The 14,890-nt window shown below is 38.9% G+C and overlaps 2 protein-coding genes across 2 annotated transcripts; one reads left to right on the top strand and one right to left on the bottom strand.

Annotated features, from left to right (window-relative positions):
- Positions 1 to 1,023: 1,023 nt before the first annotated feature.
- Positions 1,024 to 2,479, bottom strand: LOC6041555 (glutaminyl-peptide cyclotransferase). Its single transcript, XM_001850749.2, has 2 exons — positions 2,233 to 2,479; positions 1,024 to 2,179 (listed from the first exon to the last, which is right to left on the bottom strand). Exons 1-2 carry the CDS (start codon positions 2,323 to 2,325, stop codon positions 1,238 to 1,240), a joined length of 1,035 nt encoding a protein of 344 aa, XP_001850801.2. The 5' UTR covers positions 2,326 to 2,479; the 3' UTR covers positions 1,024 to 1,237.
- A 310-nt stretch (positions 2,480 to 2,789) lies between these two features.
- Positions 2,790 to 14,853, top strand: LOC6041554 (sphingosine-1-phosphate phosphatase 2). Its single transcript, XM_038254545.1, has 3 exons — positions 2,790 to 3,547; positions 13,327 to 13,596; positions 13,656 to 14,853. Exons 1-3 carry the CDS (start codon positions 2,964 to 2,966, stop codon positions 14,071 to 14,073), a joined length of 1,272 nt encoding a protein of 423 aa, XP_038110473.1. The 5' UTR covers positions 2,790 to 2,963; the 3' UTR covers positions 14,074 to 14,853.
- The last annotated feature ends 37 nt before the right edge of the window (positions 14,854 to 14,890 follow it).

Raw genomic sequence — 14,890 nt, 5'->3', positions numbered from 1 at the left:
TCGGTCAGCGCCAGCTCTTGTTCCGTAGATGCGTTCAACGGAATGAAACCGTTTACGTCCACGTCAAAGGTCCATGCAAGATGCGGTAAGTTGTAATCGCCGGTGACAATAATCGAGTCATCATTAGATGACAGATCAACAAGCTCCTGAACGGCGGTCCCATGTGAGGTGTAGACGTCTGGAGGGCTGTTTGGGCGTATATAAATACAGCACACGTAGATGGTATGATTCCGGGCTTTAATCCGAACCGCAACCTGCTCGAGATGCTCGTATCCCGCAGAAAGAACACGTGTGCACGTAAAATCATGCGCCTTCTTTACTGCAATGAGCACGCCGCCTCCCCTACTGCGATCGCTCGTCAATTCGTTCCGGTCCTGGCGAAACAAGTTGTAGTTTGACGACAACTCCGCATCCACGATGTCATCCTGCAACCATGTTTCCGACAGCGCAATGACGTCGTAGTCGCTGCTGGCCAGGGCGAGGAAAAACTGCTTCGTCTTGGTACGCATACCACCAGCATTTTGGTAGTAGACGGTAATAAAGCTCAGCGTGCCTTTGGATTGCTGCAAACTTTGATGATTCAGTGCGGGACTACTGTCGTTAATTTGATTGTACTCGCCTGTGGGTGGAGGTCGGAAGCCCCCGCCGCTGTTATTGGATTGGTTGCAGATACACAGCTGGTTTGGGAAGCATGCCTCCATCGAGCTACGCCTCCTATGATGGCCAGATGCTAGTTTTTTTTATGTACAAACAACCCAGGCAGATTGGTGAGGTCCAAACGACGTCCCATACAAAGGGGTATGCCCTGTTCGTGGACTCGCTCTTAAAAATATAAACCACAAAAATCGCATTTAGATTTATTTGAATTTTCGGCTGCTTTAGTTTTGTCAAAAAACACGCACGATTATAAAATGTGATGCGCATTTATTTTTGCCTCTTCACTTTCGAGTGTTGTTGATTCGTTGGAAATTTGCCAACTCTTGATATACCATATTGTGCTACTTATTTTAAGTCTTGTTTTAAGTATCATCAGCCTTCGGCAATTGCAACTCTGTTCTAAATTCAAATTTATTGCGGTTGCAATGCAACATTGAATGTTAAATATTTACAAAAAGGTAATTTTCAATAAAATTCACGCATACTCACCTCATTAAAAGTAGTCCCTTCACCCAAAAAATGTTAACAAACTGGAATGCACTCATCAAAGGTCGTCACGAACCGCCGCCGTCCGCCTGGGTCACAAGTCCAGGTGCAAATACTCGGCCACAAACACGCGGAACACCTTAATCAGGTTCTGGACGGTGTTCATGTCCACCGCGGAGCCGTCATCGCCCAGCTTGTGCCACACCTCGGGGAAGGGACTCGGAATGATGTGAAGAATTGGGACGTTCCGCTGGAGGAATGGGATGTGGTCGTCTTCGATGTACGCAGAGTACGAGTGCGGTTGGAAGTAGCGGACGGTTTGCTGGTTCGGGGCCACACTGCTGTAGGTGTAGCGTTCGAGATGGCCGGCCTGGTCGAGACGTTCCTCAGCGGAGAGCAGCTGGACGTACCAGTTTTCGGTGTTTTTGAAGTAGCTGAAAAAGTTTGGATCCGGAGCGCCGAGCAGATCCAGCAGGACCAGCATGTCCATCCGGGGCAGTTTGCCTTCGGACTCCCAGCGAGCGGCCAGATGACGGGCTCCGTAAATGGAGTCCTTTGGTCCCCACTGCTGGAAGGCTTCCTCTCCGTCGAAGAAGACCAGCTGCAAGCTGAGACTTTTGTCGGACTTTTTCGTCTCCAACTGCGACTTCATCGAACTGGCCAGATTCAGCATCATGGCGCACGGGACCGCCGAATCCGTTGCCCCGATAAACACCTGGTTCTTGAAGTACTTGCTGTCGTAGTGGCACGCCAGCACCAGGAACCGTTCCGCACCCGGATTCAACGTCGCGATCACGTTGCCAAACTTGAGCCGGCCAAAAATGGGCGTTTCGTCCTCGAACTCATCGACCTCCACGTTCCAGCCGAGGCCGCGCATGTACTCTGCGATATAATTGCGCACCTTCTCGTGGCTGGCCGTTCCGACGACCCGTTCCACCAGCAGATTCTTCAGCACATCCTTCAGGTCACTGTCCTTGGACAGATTTGCGAGCTTTTCGATTCCGGCCAGCGAAAGCTGCGATGGACGGTGATTCTCCTACAAACGAAAGTAAAATTACCATTTCAAGGATCAGCTGTGGCCACACTTACCCGTTTGGCCTTGAGGTCGCCATCGGCCTGAAATTGGATTTGGGCGGAAACGACCGCAAAGAAGAGGATCACCGCCGCGTACAAACGAAGCATGTTCAATCGGCCACGTAGACACGCACACTGATTTTGGGGACGGATTTTCTGCACTTGGGCAAACAATGGGACGGATTGTTGGCCGTTTTTGTGACCGATTCAGTCTGCCTGCGTGGGTGGCGGAGACAGAACTTATTTGCATATGTTACGAAAGAGGAGGAGAAAAAAGAGGGAAAAACACTGACGTGACACCGAGGTGTTTAAAAAGGTAAGGCGGGAAAACTTTTTGGCTACCGGGAATTTTTGAATATCTTAAACACATTTTTTTCAATCTTGTTTTTTATGCATTTATTGTTGCAACATGGAATTATTGTTGGATAAAAAAAAATTGAAAACAAAACTAAATCATGCTGCATTTAAAAAAAAAAAATGATTTCAAGCAAGACATCCCTACGTGAATTCCATGTGATGACAAAAGTGCCACTGACAGTTCGCATTGTTTTGAAGTTTCGCTGAACTTTGTTCAATTTTCCAAAGTTTTTCCTCGTCTTTCCAGCTGCTGGTTTTCCCTTCGGGATGATGGTTCGATAAAAATTTTCCCTCTCGCGATCGGCAAACAAATTCTAACAAAATAAATACTCAGTGAAAGTCCGTTTAGTTCCGTGTCGCGTGTAGATCGTAGTGTTGAACACCGCACCATGACCTCCGGAATCGTGGAATATCTGAAGAGCCCGGAGCTGGTCGTTCGAGTTCAAGAATTTTTCGGTATCGAGTATCTGCACAAGGATCAAACGGTACCGCCGGAAGATCAAACCGATCCCAAGCGGGCTGAAAATGGAGCAACCACTCGACGGAAAGCACCGTCGACAACCGCAAACGGATCCTCCGCGGGACCCAACGAAGAGGACAGCAGCAGCAGTAGCAGCGGCTGTGACAAGGATGAAACTGCCGCGGCCACGCCAGCGCCGTATCGCGTGACAAACAAGTTCTGGCACTATCTGTTCCTGATCGGGACGGAACTGGGCGACGAGTTGTTCTACGCGACCTTCATCCCGTTCTGGTTCTGGAACATCGACAGTGCCGTGGGACGGAGAGTGGTTATGGTTTGGTCCGCGGTCATGTACGTGGGGCAAACGCTGAAGGACGTCATTCGGTGGCCACGGCCGGGTTATCCGGTCAGCCGGTTGCAGAAAAAGTGGGCCATGGAGTACGGGATGCCGTCGACGCACGCCATGGTTTCGGTGGCCATTCCGTTCTCGGTGCTGATCTATACGTATGATAGGTTGGTATTGTCCCATCTGGGGTGGTTGCTTTATATTTGATAAGTTGTTAGTACAGTGGTATGTTTGAGAAGGTACTTAGCGCTCTTTTCAAATTCCATGTCCTGCATTAAAAAGATGCATGAGATGTGTAGAGCCACTGTCGCATTGTCTGCTGCTTCAAATTTAAAGATTTCTATGAGTGGAACGCTGGAAAGACTGAATCTTTGGATTCTTGGTACTTGAATTTGACGTCTGCGTTTGGGAAACGCCAGTTTTGCTTAATCATTGCATTTTGTAAAAAAAATCATTTCGTTCATTACCTTGGATTATAATTAAATTGGTGTTCAACTGATAACTGGATCGATAAACGTTTTGCCTTCCTCACCTTACTGAAGAAAGGCTATAAAATCACTCGAAAAAATAACTTCTTACCTCACCCTTCTAGACCACCATTTTTTCATAAAATTATTTTCTTTTTTTTTATTCCATGATTTATTTATTTAGGCTCGGTAGCCATAAGCGATAAGGAGCCGTGTATCTCTTTTAAAATTATTTTCATTATATCTATAGAGGATAGAGGCTGGCATTTGTTGGGCCAGTTTATGGTATCAAACACAAACGACACTTGCAGATGTTTACATCGGGATTCCGCCGCTAATTTAGGCGTTCATGGTTCGATCAACGAAAACATCAACAACCCGTACCTGGCATCAAGTCTCCAACACCAAACATTTCATCAAAAAAATTGTTCCCCCCTCTCAGCCATTTCCTCCCATCAAGCTGTGTCGGTAAAGAAGTAAACAAACCGTAAAAATAGATCTGGGGTAGGAGGACGAGAGAGAAAGAGATAACAACATTTTTGCATCTGATTTTTTTTTTTGACGTTTTGCAGGGCCGGATCAAGAACAGTAGGGGCCCAGCTCTAAAACAGAAATATAAAGTCCAAAATCAGCTGCAAATCAGCTGTAAAAGCGCTTTTCCAATCGGCTCACACACAAGATCCTCTGTAATTACTCTTAGCTTTAAGAAAAATGTAATTGGGTCCTAAAATGAAGCTTAGATTGCTGATTTTATTGTTTACAGCGATAAAGCTTATTTTTTAAGTACAATGACCCTTTGTACAACCACAAAGAGTTTAAAATGGATTTTTAAATCAATTTGAAAAATTAACCTCGCGGTCCTTCTTGACAGAAAAGGTCCTACTTGACAGCTCGTGCCAAGGGGACCATAGTTGACCCATCGAAAAATTGTTGTCTTGTCAATATATTTTTTTGCATTAAAATGAAAAAAAGAGATCAGAAATGGTTTTTAATCGTGACATAGGGCTTTAATACTCTTAGCTTTAAGAAAAATGTAATTACAAAACAGGGATGCCACTTGATTTTTTTAAATGTCTGTGAAAAAGTCTGTGTATGTCTGTGCATTTGTCTAAAATTTAAATATATCAATTTACAGTCATGGAAATCCATCAGAAATTGCATTTTAAACATTTAAAGGCTAAAGAAACAAGTTTCGGTTGATATTTTTTTTAAATATTAATTTAATCAAGTTTTTTAAAAGTCTGTGCACCTCAAAAAATGTCTGGCACAAGCTCAAATGTCTGTGAAACACAGACAAATCTGTGTATCTGGCATCCCTGTTACAAAAGCCGACTCGGTCCTACACTGAGCAAAACTTACACAGCTCAACGAAGTGTTCTACACATGATCTGGCCCTGCTGTACAGAGCACTCAAATATCAATCGCAAAACACTTGAAATTTCGGTGATTGGCCATGAAATAATGTCAATAGCCCTCGCAATAGCCAAACACTTGAATTTGAAATGGTGTTGAAAAATAAAAATACGTACAAGCGATATACAGGTTCTCGCTTGCTAGTCGTGCACGCTACCACTGCGCCGGCTGGCCAGTTGAAGACGGGTGAGTTTTTTGCGCTATTCGTTCTAGCCTAGCTTCTAGCCTTCGATGAAAGTCGCTCCAAAATCAATCAGTGAAACACATTGAATTCATGTGGACTTCACGTTGACTTTGAATAGTGCCTGTTTTGGGTAGATCTTAAGATCAATTTCAAGTGTTTTGCTCTTCACTTTGAATAGTTAAAGGCAGTGGGACAAATTCATGAGCAAAACACTTGAAAAGCTTGAGCCACCCGAATGACAATAACATGTCAAAAAATACCAAAAATTCAATCGCCCAAACACTTGCATTTGATAATGGTTTGGAATGATGTTGAAACACAAACCAATTAAATCTATGATGTGGCTTTATTCAATCATTCAAGTGTTTGGGCACTTGAATAAAACGTGTGGCGTATTTTCAGTGTAAGGAATCTGTCCATCAGAAGTGATTGTTGCCTTTTTATTGTGTTACACCACCATTTACATTGAATAGCTTGAACCTAAATTTAATCATGCAAAATATCCAAATTCGACGCTGCGACCGACAGCCGTTTCTTTTTTCCACAGCTGGTTTGTTTAAAATTTCGTGAGGGATGAGCGAGCCAGAGATATTTTGTTTTGGTTTTCATCATCCTTTCTCTTTCACATCTCAACTGTGTTGCCAGTTTAATGGAAAAAAAATAAACAGTGTTGCTGGTAGCAGCATTAAATGAGCTGCATTTCAGCATATGCTAGAGCAGTTGATTTAGAGCTGATTTGCTCTGAGATTAGCTATTTTAATGCAGATTAGCTGTGGAATGCTGGTTTACAGCCTATTAATGATTTATTTTAGTGCAGGATGGTTACTTGGGTGGTCTTAATCGATCCGTCCGTATGAAGTTCAGCGAAAAAATGTTAAAAACATGATTTCAGCTTAAGTCCGGAAGATTGTAAAAGGGTGTTTTTTGTTAAAAAAAAAATTACTTTGCATATTTTCAGAAAGGTATTTGAATGTCTTTCCCGATGATCCCAAAAGATAAGAGATGTGACAACCTTATCAGAAGTTATAAGCACTTAAGAGGCAGTTTGTCTAGATTTTGCTCGGTTTGTTTTAGAGGTCGTACCGAGGTGCTCCGATTTGGATGAAACTTACAGCGTTTTGACTCTACTCTAAAAATAATTCCCAGATCAGTTATGCGACCCATGGTTGGATGCATTATTGAAAGATCTTCCTAATTCCAACAAATTCCAGTTTGAGTATATGAAGTTAAATTTAAATTAAATCTGGATGCTCATCCTTGGTTGGTGGCCCTGCGGACATTTCGGAAGCTTTCAACGAAGATTAAGCATCGCATCTCTCCAACGGCTGCAAGAGGGTCTCAAAAATCTCGTCGAAGGGGGAAAAGCGATCACATATCATCCCACAAACATCGCCTGGAATAATCTCGAGCCGTCAAGCGTCTATCGTGGACCACACCTGGCTTGGCCACTGCGATGCGATCGGAAACGGCTACAACCAGAAACTGGTCCTCCGGTGAAGCAGTTCAGTAGCAGAAAGATTGGCCGTGCGCCAGATCTCCTAAAGGGGGAGATGTAGTAGGCCATGCTTACTACCAGCACTCCTAGCACAGTTCGTTCCCGGTCACCCAACAAGTCGGACGTAATAAACCACAGTTAGGTACTCAACAAACTGTCTTTCACTGTAGCCTAGCAACAGCTACAACATGAACAAATGTCTGTCTGTGTGTCTGGATGTGAGTCCGTACATAAAAAATGCACTGAATTATGTCTGGACTGGCTGAATCGATTGGAACCGTTTTGGCTATTTAAGAGCGCGTTTTTCACCGATGTGAAACAGGTCGTATCGAGGTGCTCCGATTTGGATGAAACTTTCAGGGTTTGTTTGTCTATACATGAGATGAACTCATGCCAAATATGAGCCCTCTACGACAAAGGGAAGTGGGGTAAAACGGGCATTGAAGTTTGAGGTCCAAAAAACATGAAAAATCTTAAAATTGCTCGCATTTCCGTAAAACTTCATGAATTCCAACTCTCTTAGATGCATTCGAATGGTCTTTTGAAGCCCTTCAAAATGTGCTATAGACATCCAGGATTGGTTTGACTTTTTCTCATAGCTTTTGCAAATTACTGTTAAAAATGGATTTTTTTTTAAACCTTAATAACTTTTCCCAACAGCCTCCAACACCCATACTCCCATAGGTCAAAAGTTAGGGAATTTCATGGACTATAAGCCTACGGTATTAACTTTTTGGCCAATCGCAGTTTTTCTCATAGTTTGACGATTTTTCTAGAACAAACATTTTACAACGTTAGTTTTTGCCCTGTAGGCCTCCATAGCGGCACTTTTTGGTCTCAATTTTGACATATTCGGAATCCTCAGAAAATTTTACATTAGATTGAATTGTTGGAATTTTGAATTTGATTGTAAAAAATGCCATTCAGAATTAATTAAAATATTATTTAGCATTTTGTCGGATTAAGGGTAAAACAAGTTTTCGCCTACTTGATACAGCATTTGACGTATTGATCATAGGGTAAATAAGATCTATTTCTTTTTTCAAAAATGTTTTATTTAATTATTTTTTAAAGCAATATTACAACTCCAATACTTCTAACTTACGTGAAATTGTCCGAGGATTTCGAATATGACAAAATTGAGACCAAAAACTGCCGTCTTCTCGGCCATCTAAGAGAGTTGCATCTAAGAGAGTTGGAATTGATGAAGTTTTACGGAAATGCGAGCAATTTTAAGATTTTTCATGTTTTTTGGACCTCAAACTTCAATGCCCGTTTTACCCCACTTCCCTTTGTCATAGAGGGCTCATATTTGGCATGAGTTCATCTCATGTATAGACAAACAAACCCTGAAAGTTTCATCCAAATCGGAGCACCTCGATACGACCTCTAGAACAAACCGAGCAGAATCTACAAATACTGCCTCTTAAGTTTAGAAAAGTACTTCAAAAGTTTTGCCAAAAAAAAAAAAAGATTTTTGCCAAAGTCCAGAAGATTGTAAAAAGGGTGGTGTTAGTAAGAAAACCCGTCTTGGTGTACATTTTAAGAAAGTTTTTTTTAAAGACCTTTCCAATGAGCCCAAAAGATTAAAGATCTGGCAACCCTATCAAAAGTTATGAGTACTTAAGTGATATTTTACTGCTTTTTGATCCATCATGCATTTCCAATGCGATCATCGAAACACCGAAGGTCTGACAACTCTATGAAAAGTTATTAGTACTTATCTGTTGTTTATACACTTTTTGGAGGCCGGATTTAGAAGAAATCGTTGTCCAGATCTAGCATGCGACCCATCGTGGAATGAGTAATCAAAAGTCCATTCTTATTAGTACAAAAGATTGAAAATCTGACAACCGTATAAAAAAATCCCGATAAAAATAGTCCGGAAAATGGTGAAAATTTCACTTTTCTGATAATCTCCATATGGGTAATTTTGCGCCAAGTGGCACATCACTCGAAATCGACTTTTTTCTGATCAAGCACAAATTTGGTGGAGCTGTTGATACTATCAAAACATGTAAGAACCCCGATTTTGAATCAAATTGGACCACCCCTTCTTTTTTGGCACCGCCCCGAAGTTTTCGATTATATACATAGGGGGCGTTCTTTTATTACGTAACGCAGGGTGACCACTCAAATTCCATTTTCAAATTCCCGACTTTTTTCCAAACTTTTCCAGAATGCTTAAATAATAGGCATTTGTTATCTAAAGAATGATTTGAAACAAAAAACATTCTATAAGTAAAGTCAATATTAAGGCCGTTGCAAATATTTTTCAAATTTTATGTCGCCCGCCCCTTCAAGGCCTGAATATCAGGGGGCAAAAAAAATATTTTTTCGAAAAACTTCAAAATTTTAATGAAATTTAAAGTTTAATCAACTGAAAACCAGTTAAAATGCATTTTCCCGCGTTTATAATCATATTTAGCATGTTTGAACTCCTTTGAAAACATTTTAAATTTTCATGAAACACCAATGGACAGACCCACGAAAAGTTTTTTTTTTGCGAAAAAAAAAATCCGTCAATACCTCGATATTTTCAAAACTTATGATTGGAAAGCAACTGTACGCCTGTAAAATGCATTTAAAACACTTTTTTCATTCAAATGTTGAAACCTAGGCTTGTAATTTCATTTTTCATATTTTTTTTTATTTTTTTGTCCCCTCCTCGACTTTGGTCAGAGCCGAGGGACATGAACTTCAAAAAATATTTGCAACGGCCTAACTACTGAAAAAAAAAATTTCAATGAATTTAAAAAAATCCAAATATAGGCATTTTTTGTAAATACAGAAATTAAACAACAAATAAAAAAACTTCGAAAATTGAATTTCATTATTATGATTCAGAGTAGAAACACAAACAATTAGTCTTTGAAAAAATAATCGAAAGTTCAACAATACTTATAACTTCCATGTTATTTTTTAAATTGGCAAACGTATAGTTTTTGATACTTCGTTTCAACTGCAAATGACAAAAAGTTAAAGATAACTGAACTTAAAAAATCGATCCCATTTTTTTTAAATAATTTTAAATCAAAGAATGATTAAAACATAATTGCTGTTATTATTCATTCAAAGCATTTAGAAAAATGTCAAGGAATTCACAAAAAAAAATTTTGCTAAGTTCCTTTTTTAACTTTGTTATTTTTGATATTGAATTTTCTAATCAATGTTAATTTATCTAGTGGTCAGTATTTAACTGTTTGTTTTTTCAATGAAAATTCAGTTTGATATGATTGTATGTTTTCCCACTTATTTTAAACAAAATGTTTGATGAGACTATTTTTCAAAACAATTGCAAATTGAAGAATTCGACGACGTTTTTTTCCGCTAGGTTCGCTGTTGTTCCAGCGGTGTTCGGAATGACAGCTCCCATACAGTTTGAGCAGTTTTTAGGGAAAAATCGCGTTTATAATGAAAAATCAAGCATTTTCAGAAAAGTGGGGTATTGCAAAGTGTGGCAATTTTGCTAACGATCATAATGCGTGGTGATTTGTAGTGATTAAATGTGACTGGTATTTTATTTAAACGATTTTTCTAAAAAGATGATTGATATTTTAGATAACTTGAGTTAAATGTTGCAAACGTTAAAAGTAATGATGAAATATTATGTAAAAGTGTTTAAACTTTACTTTTCTTCCCGTTTGACCAAAATATTGACCTTAAAAATGCATTTTGGTGATTTTTTGGAAATTTTTGGAAAAAATCGAATAACTGTCAATTTTTTGAGAAAATTATTGTAATTATGCTGTAATATGACTCTAATAGTTTGTTCTATCAATAATACACACATAAGGAGCATTATCAATCAAATAAATCTTATTTAAATCAATTTTTCAAAAGATCTTTTTGGTAAATTTGACGAAAAAACATGACAAATTAACTCAGTGTCTATGATTTATACATCATTCAATTCGTTTATGCGATTGCCACACTTTACAATAACTTTCATCGACGTTAAAATATATTTGAAGGAGATAAAAATCAAAAACTGCAAAAAAAATTAATATTTCCAAGCACGCTGTCATTTTGAACATTGTTGCGTAGTGCTTCTACTCGCCACCAGGATGCGTGCACGTTTCTGTCGAATCTCTCAATAACTCAACATTTCTTGGATTATTGTTTTTTGCATTTTCAATATTTTCTTTATGTTTTAAAAACGTATTTTTTTCAATTTTGGATTTTATCCGATAAGGCCGTTGCAAATATTTTTCAAAGTTTATGTCGCTCCCCCCTTCAAAATTGGTCTGAAAAATCAGGGGGCAAAAAAAATATTTTTCCAAAAAACTTAAAAATTTCCATGAAAATAGAAGTCTAATCAACTGAAAACAATCTAAAATGCATTTTTCTGCATTGATAATCATATTTAGCATGATTGGGCTTGTTTAAAAATGTATTGAATTTTTATGAAATTCCAATGTACAGCACCGCAAAAAAATTATTTTTCGCAAAAAATAAAATATTCGTCAATACTTAGATATTTTGGAAACTAATGATTGCAAAACAACTGGACAGGTGTATAATGCATTTTAAAACACTTTTTTCATTAAAATGTTGAAACCATGGCTCGTAATTTCATTTTTTATACTTTTTTATTTTTTTGTCCCCCCCTCTCGACTTTGGTCAGAGTCAAGGGACATAAACTTCAAAAAATATTTGCAACGGCCTAATTAAGTTTTCCGAAAACTGAAAATCAAGCTTTATTTATGCTGGTAATTTACCCATACTCACAGAAAAAGTTCAAGGGCAACATTTGGAAAAAAATATATTTTAAATTACTTAATGAATTTAGTTAAACAATTAATAATATTTACCAAAAAAAAACATTGCCACATTCAAGTTGGAATCTGTTTTCAAATATTCCATTATGTGACAAAATGAAATAGAATCTATTAGGTTTTATTTTTATATTAATTTTTCATTAACTTTACCTCTTGTTTAATGAACAAAAATTAATAGCGATCATTTGATTCATAAAAAATATTATGAAAATCTGTGACAAAGACCCCAATATTCATTAAGATATTGAATGTCTTAAACAGCTTTTCCATAGAGGAGAAAAGCAACTCGCGACAAAATTTTGAGGCTAGGAATTTTGACAGGTATGATTTTCATAAAGTATTCGCCTCCTTTTCTCTCCCACAAAAAAAAAAACTGGGGACAAGGTAGCTGTCAAACTAGGCAAAAATGTTAAATTCACTCACAAAATGAACTTTGAGTGATTTGAGTTCATTTCTGACGTCACGATTTTCTCCTCTATACTCAAATACATTGAAATAGTGAAAAGAACCTTAAATTTAAAGAAAATTACTAAAGCAGAAACGAGTTACTTCAATTTGAAAATTGTACAAAATATTACAAAATTATTAAAGAGTTAAAAAATAATTTTCAAACAAGTATGCTCAGAATTCCCGACTTTTCCCGACTTTTTGACAAAAAATCACAAATTCCCGACTTTTTCCCGACTTTTTGCGGATTTTGGCGAATTCCCGACTTTTTCCCGACTTTCCCGATTTCCCGACTTGAGTGGCCACCCTGGTAACGCAAAAATGTATTTTTGGACCCCCTCCCCCCTCGTAACAAAATTTCCAAACAAATTTAAAAAAAAAATATGAAGCGGGGGTCTATTTTTTTTTGTGTACAGCTGAGGCGAAATAACCCATATACAATCCGCATTTTGCTAACTATTTTTAGACAGCTGAATACCCCTCTTTACCTTATCTGATTTTTTTAAATACATTGCTTCGTTCGATAGATGCGAAGTATTGTGATTTAGTTTTTGTTCGGAAAAGAGCAAAATACAGAAAAAATTGGTTTATAAAGTAATTATCTACGTCAGTACAACAAACGAAAACAACGTTTGAAACAATCTAACTCACTCCCCTATTCAGTGACTTGCTCTTCAACTTACTCGCTGAATGAGTCACCGAATCACTAACTTTTTTTTCACATATGGACACATTCATTTGCCAACTCACTCAGTTGTTCACTAACTAATCCACTCAGTCACCCATCAATTCACTGATTCACTCATTGACTCATTTTTTCACCAACTCACTCACTCGCTCGATGTTTGACTGACTTACACTTACTCGCACACTAACCGTTTGGATCAATTGTTACTATTATAAAATAGATTTTTTAATGAAAGGGAATTTGTCAAATCCAGAGTAACTGACTAACTGATTACGGGATTTTGAACCTTCCGTTTCTTGGTAATTTGGTTTCTAATGAATTTGAAAATCAATCGATAGTTTTCAAAACTGGTGAAACATTAGGAAAATTTAAGACAAAATGCTTATAGCGCCATCACTTCCGATTGCGGCTCCTTACAAAACTACAGCTTGAATAAACCCGAACACGAAATGTCCGTTATTCCGTTTTCAGATACATTTACTCCCTGCCAGCCGGTTTAACGTTTGCTCTCGTATGGTGCGCGGTCATCTGCTTCAGCCGGATCTACCTGGGAATGCACAGCGTGCTGGACATTTTCGGTGGCCTCGCGCTGGTAGTCGCTCTGATGGTGCCGTTGATTCCGATAGTGGACAGACTGGATTACGCAATCGTCACCGGGCGCTGGTCGCCGGTCTTCGTGCTGACCATTTCCATCGCGCTGATTGTGTTCTATCCGGATTCGGGGATTTGGACGCCGACCAGGTGAGACTTCCGTCAGATCTGATAAAACAAATCCCATTGAAAATTAAAATGTTTTTCAGAGGTGACACCGCCCTGACGGTCAGCGTTTGTGCCGGCATCGAAATTGGTGCCTGGTTGCACTATCAACTCGGGGACTTTTCCGCTCCAGTAGCTCCTCCGCCGTACGCGATCATCTGGCCGTCGTACGCGATGATCGGAATGTTACTGCTCCGAACGATTCTGGGAATGTGCTGTATCGTGGCCACTCGTGCCTTCGGGAAGTCGCTGTCCTATGCGTTTGTCTGTTTTCTGCTGGGTCGGGATAAAAATGAACTGCGTCGGTCGGAGAATACACTTGATAATAAGAACAAAATAATCGTAGAGTTGTCGTACAAGTTCTTCGCCTGTTTCATGATTGGATTTAATACGCAGTACCTGTTGCCAAATGTGTTCAAACTGTTGCGGATAGGCCGACCCGATTTTTACACGGAGATATGAGCAGGCGGGCCCGGTTAGTAGTTTGACGACATTCCATCCGTTTCAATGTAATGTTTAGTAAGAAACATCATGGTTGATTTGCATTTTAGCATTTTAGATTAGCGTAAGATAGAAACAAATCTTATAAATTAAACGTAAACTATGCAATACATCACCAGATAAAACCTCCACTTGAAGCTATGAGCACAATCTATTAAACTAGCATGCAAAATTCAATGAAATTACACTTAAAAGCTCCTCCTAATAAGGTTTTAAAAAGTTAAATATTGTAGAATGATATGCTCCCAGTGAATTTAGAAAAGTTCTTGCAAAAGCGTTTTATCACATTTTTCATCAATCATATCAAAACCTATAAAAACTAACGAACAAATCGATCGTGTTCCAAAATCCAAGTGTCTACTGTTTCTGAAACAAGTCTGCGGACCAAATGGCATCGCAGCTTGTGAAGAAAATCAACCTTTCTAGTCCCGACGTTATAATCTGAGCAAGAATATGCGCCTGCACTGTTTTGCGTTATGATCAAGGCAATAAGCAACCTCCACTTTTCAACGACTAATCATGTATTACCTACTTTAGAATAATCAATTTTCAATTTCGACAGGGCTAGATTAAATAAAATATGAAACGCTTAACGAATAAACTGAAGCGAATCGTGCAAAAAAAAGTAGGCCTTAAACAAGTGAACCAGCAAAGATAGAGTAATTTCTCAGCTAAACAGTTTTTGTAATGTAGATTTAAACATTTCAACGAAACAGTGAAATAAAGCTTCCAGTAATATTAGGTTGAGTGTTTTTCATTTCCCCGAAAAAGACTTGTT

Source organism: Culex quinquefasciatus, chromosome 2 (assembly GCF_015732765.1).
Source record: "Culex quinquefasciatus strain JHB chromosome 2, VPISU_Cqui_1.0_pri_paternal, whole genome shotgun sequence".
Classification (NCBI taxonomy): Eukaryota; Metazoa; Arthropoda; class Insecta; order Diptera; family Culicidae; genus Culex; species Culex quinquefasciatus.
The sequence above is the reverse complement of the archived record's forward strand: the minus strand, read 5'-3'. Positions and strand labels throughout refer to the sequence as shown.